The sequence below is a fragment of the Mixophyes fleayi genome, chromosome 1, assembly GCF_038048845.1.
Source record: "Mixophyes fleayi isolate aMixFle1 chromosome 1, aMixFle1.hap1, whole genome shotgun sequence".
NCBI classification, from domain to species: Eukaryota; Metazoa; Chordata; class Amphibia; order Anura; family Limnodynastidae; genus Mixophyes; species Mixophyes fleayi.
The window spans coordinates 277,870,524-277,885,676 of NC_134402.1; the positions used below are offsets into that span (position 1 = coordinate 277,870,524).

Sequence of the window (15,153 nt, forward strand, 5' to 3'; positions counted from 1 at the left end):
CATATTATTATTATTATTATTATTATTATTATTATTATTATCATTTATTTGTTAGGCGCCACAAGGTTTCCGCAGCGCCGTACATAATACAAACAGGAGACCATACAGGGTGACATAGTACAGAGCAATAAACACAAAGTACCAATACTTCAGAACTCCGGACAGACATATAGTTAGACATACTCATAGTTGCTGACTCACCAGACATCCCCCCCCCCCCCCCTCCCGGGAGATGTTGAGGGTGCTCTATGAAGTCAGGGGTAGGCCTGGATTCAGTGGTGAGACTTTCTTTATAATATCCCGTCCACCACAGCATAACGATGCAAATCACTTCATGACGTAACCAGGCTGAAGGGGGGTCCGCACCCCACTTTCCTGTTTGGCCCAGCTTTGGACTCTCTTGGGAGTTCCTTATGTCGCCCACTATTTAGTCTCCCAGACTTTCCAAGAGTTGGCAAGTATGAGACATTCTAGATGTCTTTTAAATGTAAATAATGGATAGTAACAGTCTTACTAAAAGAAATCCTTAACAATGTTGCCTAACTATAATTCATGTGTATCCCTTGTCAATTATCTTAATATATGAATTTCTTGTACTAATGTACTTATTATAGACTGATAGCCAAGCACTCATTGTGTTATGGTTTTTTAGAGTCATTGTCACTTTTACTGTGTTATTCTCATACTACTGACACTGCTTCCAAAACATCAACATACTTCTGAATGGTGGATTGATAGCATGACACTAATAATTGTTTTTCTTTGTAATCAAATTTCCTTTTCCCTGTCTTTCTATTTTCTTTTGAGGTTAATCCAATTTACGGGTTCAATTACCTGTCCGTATTTGCTAGGCTCCTATATTCAAAACATCTGTATCCATTATGATGTTATGGTCAGTTTTAAGGGGGGAATTCAATTGGCCACATTACTTTCGGCTGCAATGCAGCCAACTGAATTCCCCCCTTAGAGTCCCAAAGTGTTTATTACATTTGATTTTAATTTGTAACCAAATGTAGACCTTTGAATCCAGTTTCAACTGAAGCAAGTTTGTCTTGTATCTGCTCTCAGAAGTTGTGAGATATGTTCTATGTTTTAAAAGAAAGAAAAGGCACTTATTAAATGTTGTACAGTACATATAATAGGAACACTATGTAGGGTATGAAGTTAAAATGCCCCACTCGATTAAATGGTTTGTTTTGTTTTTGGTTTCTGTTGGGGTGAGGGGTTCAAGTGCAAAATATAGTTATGTTATAGTTATGTTATTTGCTGGTAGTATTAATTCGTTTTAATTTCTCTTTCATTATGTTTACAGGAGCAGCCAAGGATTCATGCATATGAAACTGTCAAAAGCCAAAGAGAAATACATATTGGGTCAGAACAGTCCTCCTTTTGACAGCATTCCTGAAGTCATCCATTACTATACCACCAGAAAACTTCCAATAAAAGGGGCTGAACATTTATCACTCCTCTACCCTGTAGCAGTGCGGACCCTTTAGAGTGCAGAAGGGCTGATCTACCCCCTTCCTGTGGACAGGGGACTGTGAAGATGCATTGTTTCCAGTACAGCACAGCTGCACTACGAATCAGCAGGGTACTGCAGGGGGACTATTCAAGCACTGACATTGTGAAATGTCATTTACGGACACTCACAATGTGTACGATGTTGCACTATGGTTTTCATAAAGGACACTACTTCTGTTTCGAGAAGGACCCTTGGTGAACCGGAAGATTGACCATTTGTGGGTTCGCAAGCTAAGGAGAGTTGAGAGTGAAAGCTAGTCTTGAAACATGCAATGCTTATCTGGGAGGAGAAATTTTAAGTGTTGTTTTGCAATATAAACTAATAAAGCTTAAAATAAAACCAGGGGTGTTCAATATTCACCTCCTTCAATACCGAATACCTTGGTTCTATTGAATCTGTTCTTGAGGCTACGGTGCCTGTGATATATAGAGAAAGTCCCTCAATTTGTTTGCCTTTTACACTACCTAATGGCAGTGATGCAGTGAGTTTTTCATGTTAATGTCATTAACGCCAAAGGCCAACTTGTTGTCTTTTAGAATGCAGGGTTAAAAAGTTTTAAGGCTTTACAGCTGAACAACCGCATAGTAAAGGTGAACGGTGAACCTTTCACTTGCTGGTAGTGCAGCTTTAAAAGGCTCTTTCAAATGACATTTTCCCGTTTTTTAACCATATCAACCGAAGCTTAGCTAAAACACGAAACCTTTCTTTACTGTGGTGTTTTCCTTAAGGTTGATAATTTCTCCTTCGAGTAAGCAATGCGTATTTTCGATTTGAACAAAGATTAAGCTTTCAGTAAATCGGCCTGATGCCCTGTAGAGATTTCTCACTTAATTGCTGTGTGTGAAGCATTAATGGCTTCAGTTTCGTCACCTTTCAACACCAAGCTTTGGAACACAAACAGCATTTTCTGTGGTACCTGTGAGAATCGGCACATGGAGCCTGCATGGAAGGCCCTGGCCTGCTCTGACAATATATCTAGTAATACTTGTCTGTTGGAGCAATAACGTATCTGTTTCTCACTTGCTATATCCGTTATCATAACCCGTCATTGCGCTATAAGTTTTGGTTTATTTATGAATAGGGTATGTAAATAAAGAAAATAGCAGTTTAATATATAATTATATTTTTGACCCCGTTTTTGGTACAAAGAAAGAGTTGTTGTGCACCTTTTTACAGTCAGAGGCCTTAAAAGGCAAAGTTGACCATGTTTAGTGTTTGTACAGTGTGACTGTTCTTTAGCGGGGAAGCATTACTCAAATGTTATAGGTTTAAAAATAAAATCAGGGTATTTGTTTTTTTTGACTGCTTGTGAAGCCTGTTTTTTTTTGTTTTTTTTTTGTTTGTTTTTTTTCTTGTGAAGCTTGTTTTTGCCTTCTATCCGAATAGCAAAAAAACACAGTATTAGGGTTACAACCTTATCTGTAATAAAATTGGTCTTAAGCATGTGTAAGTGAAAATTATTGTGTCTGCCAATCTGTTGTCATTGGTTTGTTGAATTTTTTTTGTGCAATACAGTGTATGCTTTCCAATCTATGTTTTTGTCTCTTACTGGTAAATTGCTAAGAATGATTGTCAGAGAGATCATTTCAGGAAGATAGGTCTTAATTGATATCTGAAGCAATGGTTTATTCATATTTTAATGTAAAAGCTATTCACTTATGCTTTTTTGGATTTGCACTTCATTACCCCCGAATTCTAATGCAAATTGGGTTCCGATTTGCAAAGAACTTTGCCTAAGAGGTCAGGCTTGAAAAAAATGTAGAAGTGTCCTGATGTGAATGAGAGAAAATGAGAAATCCTTTTGCGGGGAAGCAGCCTTGCCTGACATCTGACATTTAATTACAAGCCTCTCCAGCAAGACACCCAAATTATACCACTTCAGTGATTTCTATAGACATAACTGACAGGGACCATACAGCGTTCCCAACTTAAGCCATCAAGAAAGGAAATCTCAAGGCTTGAACAAAAGCTACATTTATTTATTATGTCTGTGTAGAGTCCTCCATTTGTTATCTCTGAACAATGACACTTCAAATCCTATTTTCTTTCCCCTTAATTTTATTTTATTTTATTACTAAATGGAAGCAATTTTTAAGTTTTTAGCATGATTTCAACATGACAAAGTTTTAATTCTCCAAGGAAGTCTCTCTTGGCTAATTTGCCACTTTTTTTCTTTTTACAACCTCTAGGCCTCAATAGCCATCTTTCCATAATATATTAGCCAGACAGAAATGACTAACCATGTATTATAAAATACTGATATACACAAGTCTCTTACCTGATTTCAGAAGTAGGTGTTTGCAGCACAATGTATATAGTTTTGTGCATGAAAATAGTTTATGGATACATGCTTTATATACTTGTTCTCTTTATGATACCACTTGAATTTTCATTGTATATTCATTATTTACACTAATGCTATAGATAATATAAGTTGTTGGGTGTTGAGACCTAGGAAACCTATAACATTTAGAACATTTATTTTAATATAATTGTAACATAATTAATTTTGTCAAAACCCAACAAACTAGTAGGTAAAGATAGCCAAAAATTCACTCTGTATTTAAAGCTAAAAGATCATCCTAAACGTCTGGTGATTGTAAATGCACTGTGCTTTCTCCTACCCTGGAATTCTGTCCAGTGTAATCCAGGCAACAACAGTACACTGCCTATAACTGAAATCCACTGGTTTTTGTGTAATCGTATCACTCCTGCACAGCTTTGAATGTAGTACATTATACAGGAAAATTATCGCTCCCACTACTGCCTTTAGTGGAGACCTCTGTAGGGTCATTACCAGGCTTTCCATTAGGGGAGGGCAGGCAAATTATAGCTCGGGAGGGCAAGACTCGACTCAGCCGACTATTTTAAAGGAAAAAAAAGCAGGTAATCCAGCCCAAGATAGCACACTATGGGACTGGCCCAGGGGCAGATGTCCGTCCCCCCCCCACCAGCCCATCCATGAAATAGGAAGAGACCTTGGGTCCCATAAAGGCTTTGTGGTACCTGTCTTAGGGGTACATTTATTAAGCTGCGGGCTTGAAAAAGTGAAGATGTTGCCAATAAAAAACAATCGTATTCTAGCTGTCATTTTGACTCTGGTTACTATAGGCAACAGCTCTACTTTTTCAAACCAGCAGTTTGATAAATTTACCCCTTAGTGTTCAAGCATGTTTTAACTGACGCCTAATCGAAATGATGATCCATATAAACACATGCTGTGTGTATTAAAAGTAACAAAAATAGTCTCCATTAGGAGGTTAAAACCATAAATAAAACAATTTAAAAACAATATTCATTATGACCTTTATTAGTGAGCTTACTCTGTAATAAGGTACACAAGTATGTAATACTGTACAAAAAAAATTGAATATAGAAAAAATGTATGAATATATTTGTGAGTCTAGACTAAATTTGTAAAAATAACAAAGGGTAAACCATGGCTGACTGCATTCTTTATCTATTTTTTGCACTTTTTTTCCCCATAAAATCCAAATTTAATATAATTACCTAAATATGCTGCAAAATTTCCAATATTGAAAATACAAAATCATCATAATCTATTTATATAGCGCCACTAATTCCGCAGCGCTGTACAGAGAACTTACTCACATCAGTCTCTGCCCCATTGGAGCTTACAGTCCAAATTTCCTTAACACTTGCACACGTGTTAACTGATAGCAGCCATTTAACCTACTAGTTTGTGTTTGTATGTTCTCCCCATGTTTGCATGGATTTCCTCTGGGTGCTCCCACATTCCAAACGCCTCATAGATAAGGCCATGGTCAGGAATCAAACTCATAACCCCAGTGCTGTGAGGCATAAGTGCTAACTACTAAGGCACTCACTTGATTAGATTACAATATAAAATCGTTACTCCTGGTGAAGATAACCTAAGGAGAAAAGTGATCTGGTCAAATGGGGAAAAACACATGTGGTTCTGAATGCACGATTAAGCTCAGTGAAAGAATAATTTGATCTCATAAGCCCAATCACATCTGAAAATCAACTCATTCACTGATGATGTCTGGCTATCACCTCTAGCACTAAATAATGTATTAACAACCTCATACTTGCCAGCTAATTTTTTTTCTATCTCTGGAATTTCCCAGAGGAGGGGGTTAGGGGGGTGGAGGGGGTGTGAGGGTGGAAGGGGACGGGTCGTTGTCATCATGTCACTTTGGCCCCACCCCTGCAAAGAAATCATTATTTTGTCATGAGGCGGGGCTAAAATGAGTCGATTTTGCTGTGAATTTTGGCTCGCATGCGGGAGATTCGGCAAGGATGATTAACATGGTGCAATGTTCACTAATGTGTTATAACCCAAAGCAACCAAACAAACCATTTTTTTTTTTTATTTCTAGTGCAGGTTAGAAAAAAAAAAAAAAAAAGCCATCTTCCAATTGGTTGCATCGTATTTCTGCACAATTCTATTTTATAATAGACGTGTTTGGATCCCCATTTGAGTTTGTTAAAACATACTGCAGCAAAAAAATTCTTCCCCTGATGCTTAACTGATTGAAAGGATCTGTTTTTTTTCACCTCCTGTACAGCTTTGTGCAGACTCAAAACAGAAAATGTATTTATTTAGTTTCCAGGGCTGGCCCTCACGTAATGTTGGTTTATGCTTCAATATGTCGCACAGATGCATTAAACACTGTTTAGTATTTTTATAATGTGGTGATTGTTTTGGAGTATTTGCATTTTTTTATCACACAAATAAATGTTACAGTTTGTTTTGGTACTCATAGCAGATGCATCTCTGTTCTACTTCTGTACACTTGCCACATCCTCCTTGTTTTTGCATTTTTCTTCACTTGCGTAGATTGTGAGCTCTTCAGGAAAGGCATCCGCCATCAGTTCTTTCCACTCAGCGGTTTCTGCTGTATTTGATATAAATTATTAATTATTTTACAGAAGACGTACACTTGTGGTTAATGTGATTTAGACTTTTGCAGTACTAACATACACCTAAGGCTTCGTTCACACTTTGCATCTTTTTCATGCACGATTACTGTTTCAGTTTTCAATAGGGATGAGCGCACTCGGATTTATGAAATCCGAGCCCACCCGAACGTTGCGGATCCGAGTCGGATCCGAGACAGATCCGGGTATTGGCGCCAAATTCAAAAGTGAAACTGAGGCTCTGATTCATAATCCCGTTGTCGGATCTCGCGATACTCGGATCCTATAAATTCCCCGCTAGTCGCCGCCATCTTCACTCGGGCATTGATCAGGGTAGAGGGAGGGTGTGTTAGGTGGTCTGCTGTGCTGTGCTGTGCTGTGCTGTGCTGTGCAGTGCAGTGCAGTATCAGTCCAGTGGTGCTGTGTCCTGTGCTCTGTCCTGCTGAGTTCCGTAGTGCTGCTGGGTCCTGTGCCGTGTCCTGTTCAGTCCAGTGGTGCTGTGTCCTGTGCTCTGTGCTTCTAAGGGCATAGTTATTTCCCCACTATTCCCAAGTTTTTTAAAAATAAAAAAAAAGTAAAAAAAAATAAAAAATTTAAAAAAAAAATAAAAAAATAATAATTATAACCAAATTTGCAAAACCAATCCAGCAGTATAAGTCCATTGGTACTGCAATATTACCAAGTTCACACATTCTGCAGTATCTTGTGCTACATATAATGGAGACCAAAAATTTGGAGGATAAAGTAGGGAAAGATCAAGACCCACTTCCTCCTAATGCTGAAGCTGCTGCCACTAGTCATGACATAGACGATGAAATGCCATCAACGTCGTCTTCCAAGCCCGATGCTCAATCTCGTAGTACCGGGCATGTAAAATCCAAAAAGCCCAAGTTAAGAAAAAGTAGCAAAAAGAGAAACTTTAAATCATCTGAGGAGAAACGTAAAGTTGCCAATATGCCATTTACGACACGGAGTGGCAAGGAACGGCTTAGGCCCTGGCCCGTGTTCATGACTAGTGGTTTAGCTTCACCCACGGATCTTAGCCCTCCTCCTCCTCCCCCCCCCCCTACAAAAAATTGAAGAGAGTTATGCTGTCAGCAACAAAACAGCAAACAACTCTGCCTTCTAAAGAGAAATTATCACAAATCCACAAGGCGAGTCCAAGGATGTTGGTGGTTGTCAAGCCTGACCTTCCCATCACTGTACGGGAAGAGGTGGCTCGGGAGGAGGCTATTGATGATGTAGCTGGCGCTGTGGAGGAACTTGATGATGAGGATGGTGATGTGGTTATTGTAAATGAGGCACCAGGGGGGGAAACAGCTGATGTCCATGGGATGAAAAAGCCCATCGTCATGCCTGGTCAGAAGACCAAAAAATGCACCTCTTTGGTCTGGAGTTATTTTTATCCAAATCCAGACAACCAATGTATGGCCATATGTAGCTTATGTAAAGCTCAAATAAGCAGGGGTAAGGATCTTGCCCACCTAGGAACATCCTCCCTTATACGTCACCTGAATAACCTTCATAGTTCAGTGGTTAGTTCAGGAACTGGGGCTAGGACCCTCATCGGTACAGGGACACCTAAATCCCGTGGTCCAGTTGGATACACACCAGCAACACCCTCCTCGTCAACTTCCTCCACAATCTCCATCAGATTCAGTCCTGCAGCCCAAGTCAGCAGCCAGACTGAGTCCTCCTCAATACGGGATTCATCCGAGGAATCCTGCAGCGGTACGCCTACTACTGCCACTGCTGCTGTTGCTGCTGTTAGTCGGTCATCTTCCCAGAGGGGAAGTCGTGAGACCGCTAAGTCTTTCACAAAACAATTGACCGTCCAACAGTCGTTTGCCATGACCACAAAATACGATAGTAGTCACCCTATTGCAAAGCGTATAACTGCAGCTGTAACTGCAATGTTGGTGTTAGACGTGCGCCCGGTGTCCGCCATCAGTGGAGTGGGATTTAGAGGGTTGATGGAGGTATTGTGTCCCCGGTACCAAATCCCCTCGAGATTCCACTTCACTAGGCAGGCGATACCAAAAATGTACAGAGAAGTACAATCAAGTGTCCTCAGTGCTCTTAAAAATGCGGTTGTACCCACTGTCCACTTAACCACGGACATGTGGACAAGTGGTTCTGGGCAAACGAAGGACTATATGACTGTGACAGCCCACTGGGTAGATGCATCTCCTTCCGCAGCAACAGCAACAGCTGCATCAGTAGCAGCATCTACAAAATGGCTGCTCATGCAAAGGCAGGCAACATTGTGCATTACAGGCTTTAATAAGAGGCACAACGCTGACAACATATTAGAGAAAATGAGGGAAATTATCTCCCAGTGGCTTACCCCACTTAGACTCTCATGGGGATTTGTGGTGTCAGACAATGCCAGTAACATTGTGCGGGCATTAAATATGGGCAATTTCCAGCACGTCCCATGTTTTGCCCACACCATTAATTTGGTGGTGCAGCATTACCTCAAGAGTGACAGGGGTGTGCAGGAGATGCTTGCGGTGGCGCGCAAAATTGCTGGACACTTTCGGCATTCAGCCAGTGCCTACCGCAGACTAGAGGCACATCAAAAAAGCATGAACCTGCCCTGCCATCACCTCAAACAAGAGGTTGTGACGCGCTGGAACTCCACCCTCTATATGCTGCAGAGGATGGAGGAGCAGCAAAAGGCCATTCAGGCCTACACAGCCACCTACGACATAGGCAAAGGAGTGGGGATGCGCCTCAGTCAAGCGCAGTGGAGACTGATTTCCGTGTTGTGCAAGGTTCTGCAGCCATTTGAACTTGCCACACGAGAAGTCAGTTCAGACACTGCCAGCTTGAGTCAGGTCATTCCCCTGATCAGGCTGTTGCAGAAGCAGCTGGAGAAAGTGAGGGAGGAGCTGGTAAGCCATTGCGATTACACCAAGCATGTAGCTCTTGTGGATGTAGCCCTTCGTACGCTTTGCCAGGATCCGAGGGTGGTCACTCTTTTAAAGTCAGAGGAATACATTCTGGCCACCGTGCTCGATCCTCGGTTTAAAGCGTATGTTGTGTCTCTGTTTCCGGCGGACACAAGTCTACAGCGGTGCAAAGACCTGCTGGTCAGGAGATTGTCCTCTGAAGAGGACCGTGACATGCCAACAGCTCCACCCTCATTTTCTTCCACATCTATGGCTGCGAGGAAAAAGCTCAGTTTTCCCAAAAGAGGCACTGGCGGGGATGCTGATAACATCTGGTCCGGACTGAAGGACCTGCCAACCATTGCAGACATGTCTACTCTCGCTGCATTGGATGCTGTCACAATAGAAAAAATTGTGGATGATTACTTTGCTGACACCATCCAAGTAGACATGTCAGACAGTCCATATTGTTACTGGCAGGAAAAAAAGGCAGTTTGGAAGCCCCTGTACAAACTCGCTCTATTTTACCTGAGTTGTCCCCCCTCCAGTGTGTACTCGGAAAGAGTTTTTAGTGCATCGGGGAACCTGGTCAGTGAGCGGCGAAGGAGGTTGCTTCCTCACAACGTTGAAAAAATGATGTTTATAAAAATGAATAATCAATTCCTCAATGAAGTACAGCACTGCCCTCCAGATACTACAGAGGGACCTGTGGTTGTGGAGTCCAGCGGGGACGAATTGATAATGTGTGATGAGGAGGAAGTACACACTGTAGGGGGAGAGGAATCAGAGGTTGAGGATGAGGACGACATCTTGCCTTAGTAGAGCCTGTTTAGTCTGTACAGGGAGAGATGAATAGCTTTTTTGGTGTGGGGGCCCAAACAAACCAATCATTTCAGCCAAAGTTGTTTGGTAGGCCCTGTCGCTGAAATGATTGGTTTGTTAAAGTGTGCATGTCCTATTTCAACAACATAAGGGTGGGTGTGAGGGCCCAAGGACAATTCCATCTTGGACCTTTTTTTTTTGCATTATATGACCAATCAACAGTCGTTTGCCATGTTCAAAAAGTAAAACCAAATTTAAAAAAATACAAGAAATTAAACCAAAAGTAAAATGCCGTGTCATAATTTAAAACAAGAGGTATTGACGTGCTCTAAAACTACTGTATTGTTGTTTATATTTTATAAACACTACACTTGAAAGCTTGAGTCTTTCAATAAAAAAGTAACTGTCCATTGCACGAATATTTGCAACAGGGACAATTTTAGGGTTAAGAAAGTCAACTAATAACACTTCGACGCTGTCTGTCTTTATAAACACTACACTTGGAAGTTGGAGGAGGTATTGTGGCCCCGGCACCAAATTTACTACCGGGGCCACTCCACTGTGCAGTCCATATTTAGGTGTATCAGATATTAAACAACGGTGACAGTTGATGCCCAATTTTTTAATTATATTGTGGCCTCGGTACCAAATTGTGTACCGGGGCCACCACACTACGCAGTCCAGATACTTGTTTGGTGGAATTCAGACCAGTTGAGGGTTTTATTATTATTATATTGTGTGGACCACTCTATCTATACCACACTACAACTCTATATACCACTCTATTTCATACTTTAATTCTATTTCATACTTTAATTCTATTTAATACTTTAATTCTATTTCATACTTTAATTCTATTACTAATTACCATAAAGAGGAACAAAATAAACCAATTTTACCAAAAGTATAATATGACTTAGACTTACAAACACTACACTTGAAAGATCGTGCCTTTAAATGAAAAAGTCAGTCTTCATTGCACGCTATGTGCAACAGGGACAGTTTTTTGGGTTTACAAAGTCAAACAATAACACTTTGACCCTGTCTGTCTGGGATCTCAATGACGAATTGTCTGTACCATGTTTGGAGGAGGTATTGTGGCCCCGGTATCAAATTGGGTACCGGGGCCACCCCACTATGCAGTCCAGATACTTGTTTGGTGGAATTCTGACACGTGGAGGGTTTTTTAATTATATTGTGGCCTCGGTACCAAATTGTGTACCGGGGCCACCACACTACGCAGTCAAGATAGATAGATGCGTATCATAGATAAAGTACATTCAGTGGTGTGGGGCAAATTGAAAAATATTCAAAATGCACTGACATTATCAAAAACAAGAGGTTGTCACACGCTAAAACTCCAACATGTATATGATGGAGAGGATGGAGGAGCAGCCGTATGTGTAGTGTAATGCAGATCTGTTGAAGGTTTTTTATATATTTTATTGTGGTGCCCAGTGCCCACTCCTCTACGCAGTCCAGGTACATTTATTGGTGCGATTCATAAAAGTTCAGGGTTTTTAATATATATTGTGGTGACCCACTCCTCTACGCAGTCCAGGTACAATTATTGGTGCGAATCATAAAAGTTCAGGGTTTTTAATATATTGTGGTGACCCACTCCTCTACGCAGTCCAGGTACATTTATTGGTGCGAATCATAAAAGTTCTGGGTTTTTAAGATATTGTGGTGACCCACTCCTCTACGCAGTCCAGGTACATTTATTGGTGCGAATCATAAAAGTTCAGGGTTTTTAATATATATTGTGGTGACCCACTCCTCTACGCAGTCCAGGTACATTTATTGGTGCGATTCATAAAAGTTCAGGGTTTTTAATATATATTGTGGTGACCCACTCCTCTACGCAGTCCAGGTACAATTATTGGTGCGAATCATAAAAGTTCAGGGTTTTTAATATATATTGTGGTGACCCACTCCTCTACGCAGTCCAGGTACATTTATTGGTGCGAATCATAAAAGTTCAGGGTTTTTAATATATATTGTGGTGACCCACTCCTCTAGGCAGTCCAGGTACATTTATTGGTGCGAATCATAAAAGTTCAGGGTTTTTAATATATATTGTGGTGACCCACTCCTCTATGCAGTCCAGGTACATTTATTGGTGCGATTCATAAAAGTTCAGGGTTTTTAATATATATTGTGGTGACCCACTCCTCTACGCAGTCCAGGTACATTTATTGGTGCGATTCATAAAAGTTCAGGGTTTTTAATATATATTGTGGTGACCCACTCCTCTACGCAGTCCAGGTACATTTATTGGTGCGATTCATAAAAGTTCAGGGTTTTTAATATATATTGTGGTGACCCACTCCTCTACGCAGTCCAGGTACAATTATTGGTGCGAATCATAAAAGTTCAGGGTTTTTAATATATTGTGGTGACCCACTCCTCTACGCAGTCCAGGTACATTTATTGGTGCGATTCATAAAAGTTCTGGGTTTTTAAGATATTGTGGTGACCCACTCCTCTACGCAGTCCAGGTACATTTATTGGTGCGAATCATAAAAGTTCAGGGTTTTTAATATATATTGTGGTGACCCACTCCTCTACGCAGTCCAGGTACATTTATTGGTGCGATTCATAAAAGTTCAGGGTTTTTAATATATATTGTGGTGACCCACTCCTCTACGCAGTCCAGGTACAATTATTGGTGCGAATCATAAAAGTTCAGGGTTTTTAATATATTGTGGTGACCCACTCCTCTACGCAGTCCAGGTACATTTATTGGTGCGATTCATAAAAGTTCTGGGTTTTTAAGATATTGTGGTGACCCACTCCTCTACGCAGTCCAGGTACATTTATTGGTGCGAATCATAAAAGTTCAGGGTTTTTAATATATATTGTGGTGACCCACTCCTCTACGCAGTCCAGGTACATTTATTGGTGCGAATCATAAAAGTTCAGGGTTTTTAATATATATTGTGGTGACCCACTCCTCTACGCAGTCCAGAAAGATACCTTGTTGCAACATTTTGGACTAATAACTATATTGTGAGGTGTTCAGAATACACTGTAAATTAGTGGAAATGCTTGTTATTGAATGTTATTGAGGTTAATAATAGCCTAGGAGTGAAAATAAGCCCAAAAACTTGATTTTTAAACTTTTTATGTTTTTTTCCAAAAAAATCCGAATCCAAAACCTTAAATCCGAACCGAGACCTTTCGTCAAGTGTTTTGCGAGACAAATCCGAACCTCAAAAATAACGAAAATCCGGATCCAAAACACAAAACACGAGACCTCAAAAGTCGCCGGTGCACATCCCTAGTTTTCAAGCAGATTTCTTTTACTTCAGTCTTATATTAGGGAAATCTGCAGTGCATCCACGCTCAGAAAAGCAACATGAAGAGATGGAATAAATGCATAAACAATCCACCCACAAAGTGACATATGTCCTATTGACTTCACCTTTATTTTTCAAAACAAAAGGTAATGCAGACAACTTGAATGCAATCTGGATTCAAAATAATTGTAGTATAAACTTCCCTAAAATTGCATTTTGTGTTGGTTCTGTTTATACACAGGTTACACACGATCAAGTAGCCTTACTAAATTATTGTGCATCCTATAGAAAATGAATCCCTCTCACTAATATTGTCTGCCAGTATATGCATAATGTACCTACCTATACAATTAGTCTTGCAGCCTACTATTCTGATAGACGCAATAGTTGCAAACTGAGTTTTAAACTGCTTGGCCTTATTGTAGTGAACTTTGTCCACCAAAATGCAATGAAATACATAATGTAGCTTATCAGAAAGGAAGTTTTAATCAAGCCTGTCTTAAACTTTAAAACAATTTTTTTCAATAATTATTCTAAGCCTCACCCTGTTCTTCCTCTAATTGTGGATGTTTCCTTTTTGTCAAAATTTGCTTGAATTTCCTTGAACAGTTAACAATTGAAGACTTCATGCTCTCGAAGATAGCAGCACCTCTCGCTTGCCAAATGATTTGGTTTGGAAAGATTATATTAACTATGAGTGAACTAATGACAAGGCAATATAATGTCCGCACAACTGGAGTTAAAACACTTCTAACCGTAAAAATGCACCACAAACACTGAATTAGACAATAGTCACGAATTTCCTTGATTCATCCTAACAGCATGAAACCAAGCTCATGTGTAATCTGTACATATTGAAAATATATAAATTGCCTTCATTTTTGCAGACTTGCACAAGTTTTAAGTTACAGATTTTTAAATTATTTATGTAGATTGTTTGTATTGCGATCTTGAGATAAAATGTCTGACAAGTATATACCAAATCAAGATTCATAGGAAACTGGAGCTCACGGCATACAAGAATCACATCAGAAGTCTATCAATGGAGAGAAAATGTAGTCTCACAAATTGCCCAGAGCTTCATAAAGGGCCACACATCTAATCCAGAAGTTCGTTCACACTGACCATTCATGCTGCGAACCTGCCAATTAGCCAAAGTGGACAAGGTCGGAGTTAGGATCGAGCAGCTGCATCTTTTCCAGTATTCTTGAGACCTGCTATAGGCCGATCGCAGTCACCTGTGGTATTCTTTCCACTGTAGTTACCAAAATGTCCATCTCCAATTGGTTATGTGGGTGGATTTAGGACCACATGCTGTGATATCGTTCCAATCACTGCAGATATTGGAGCCTCAACATTAAAAGTGTGACATTTCCCATTATTTATGATGTAGAATGGAATAGATTATGTGAGTGGATTGAATGAAATATTTTATTTTAATTCAGTGTTCCTTTAAGTGCACATGCTGAAGAGCTCAAGTCTACCAAATGTAGCTTGGTCTATATGCTACAAATTGTTCCATGAAAAGCTATTTTGAATGTTAAATCATATTTGTGATCAACTTTAGTCTCTGTTCATGCTATTGTGGTCATTTATGTAGTCTATGGGGTAAATTTAACAAGCTGCTTGTTTCCTGCAAGTTTGAAAAGAATAATAGCCTATAGCAACCAGATTCATCATTTTGTAGAATGTACTAAATATATGATGA

General features: G+C 40.0%; 1 protein-coding gene across 1 annotated transcript in view; it reads left to right on the plus strand.

Moving 5' to 3' along the window:
* Positions 1-2,967, plus strand: part of SHB (SH2 domain containing adaptor protein B) — a 167,062-nt gene extending 164,095 nt beyond the window's left edge. The window contains exon 6 of the mRNA XM_075210913.1: positions 1,313-2,967. Coding sequence (XP_075067014.1) covers positions 1,313-1,496 — 184 coding nt within the window. The 3' untranslated portion in view covers positions 1,497-2,967. The remainder of the gene's footprint in view (positions 1-1,312) is intronic.
* The last annotated feature ends 12,186 nt before the right edge of the window (positions 2,968-15,153 follow it).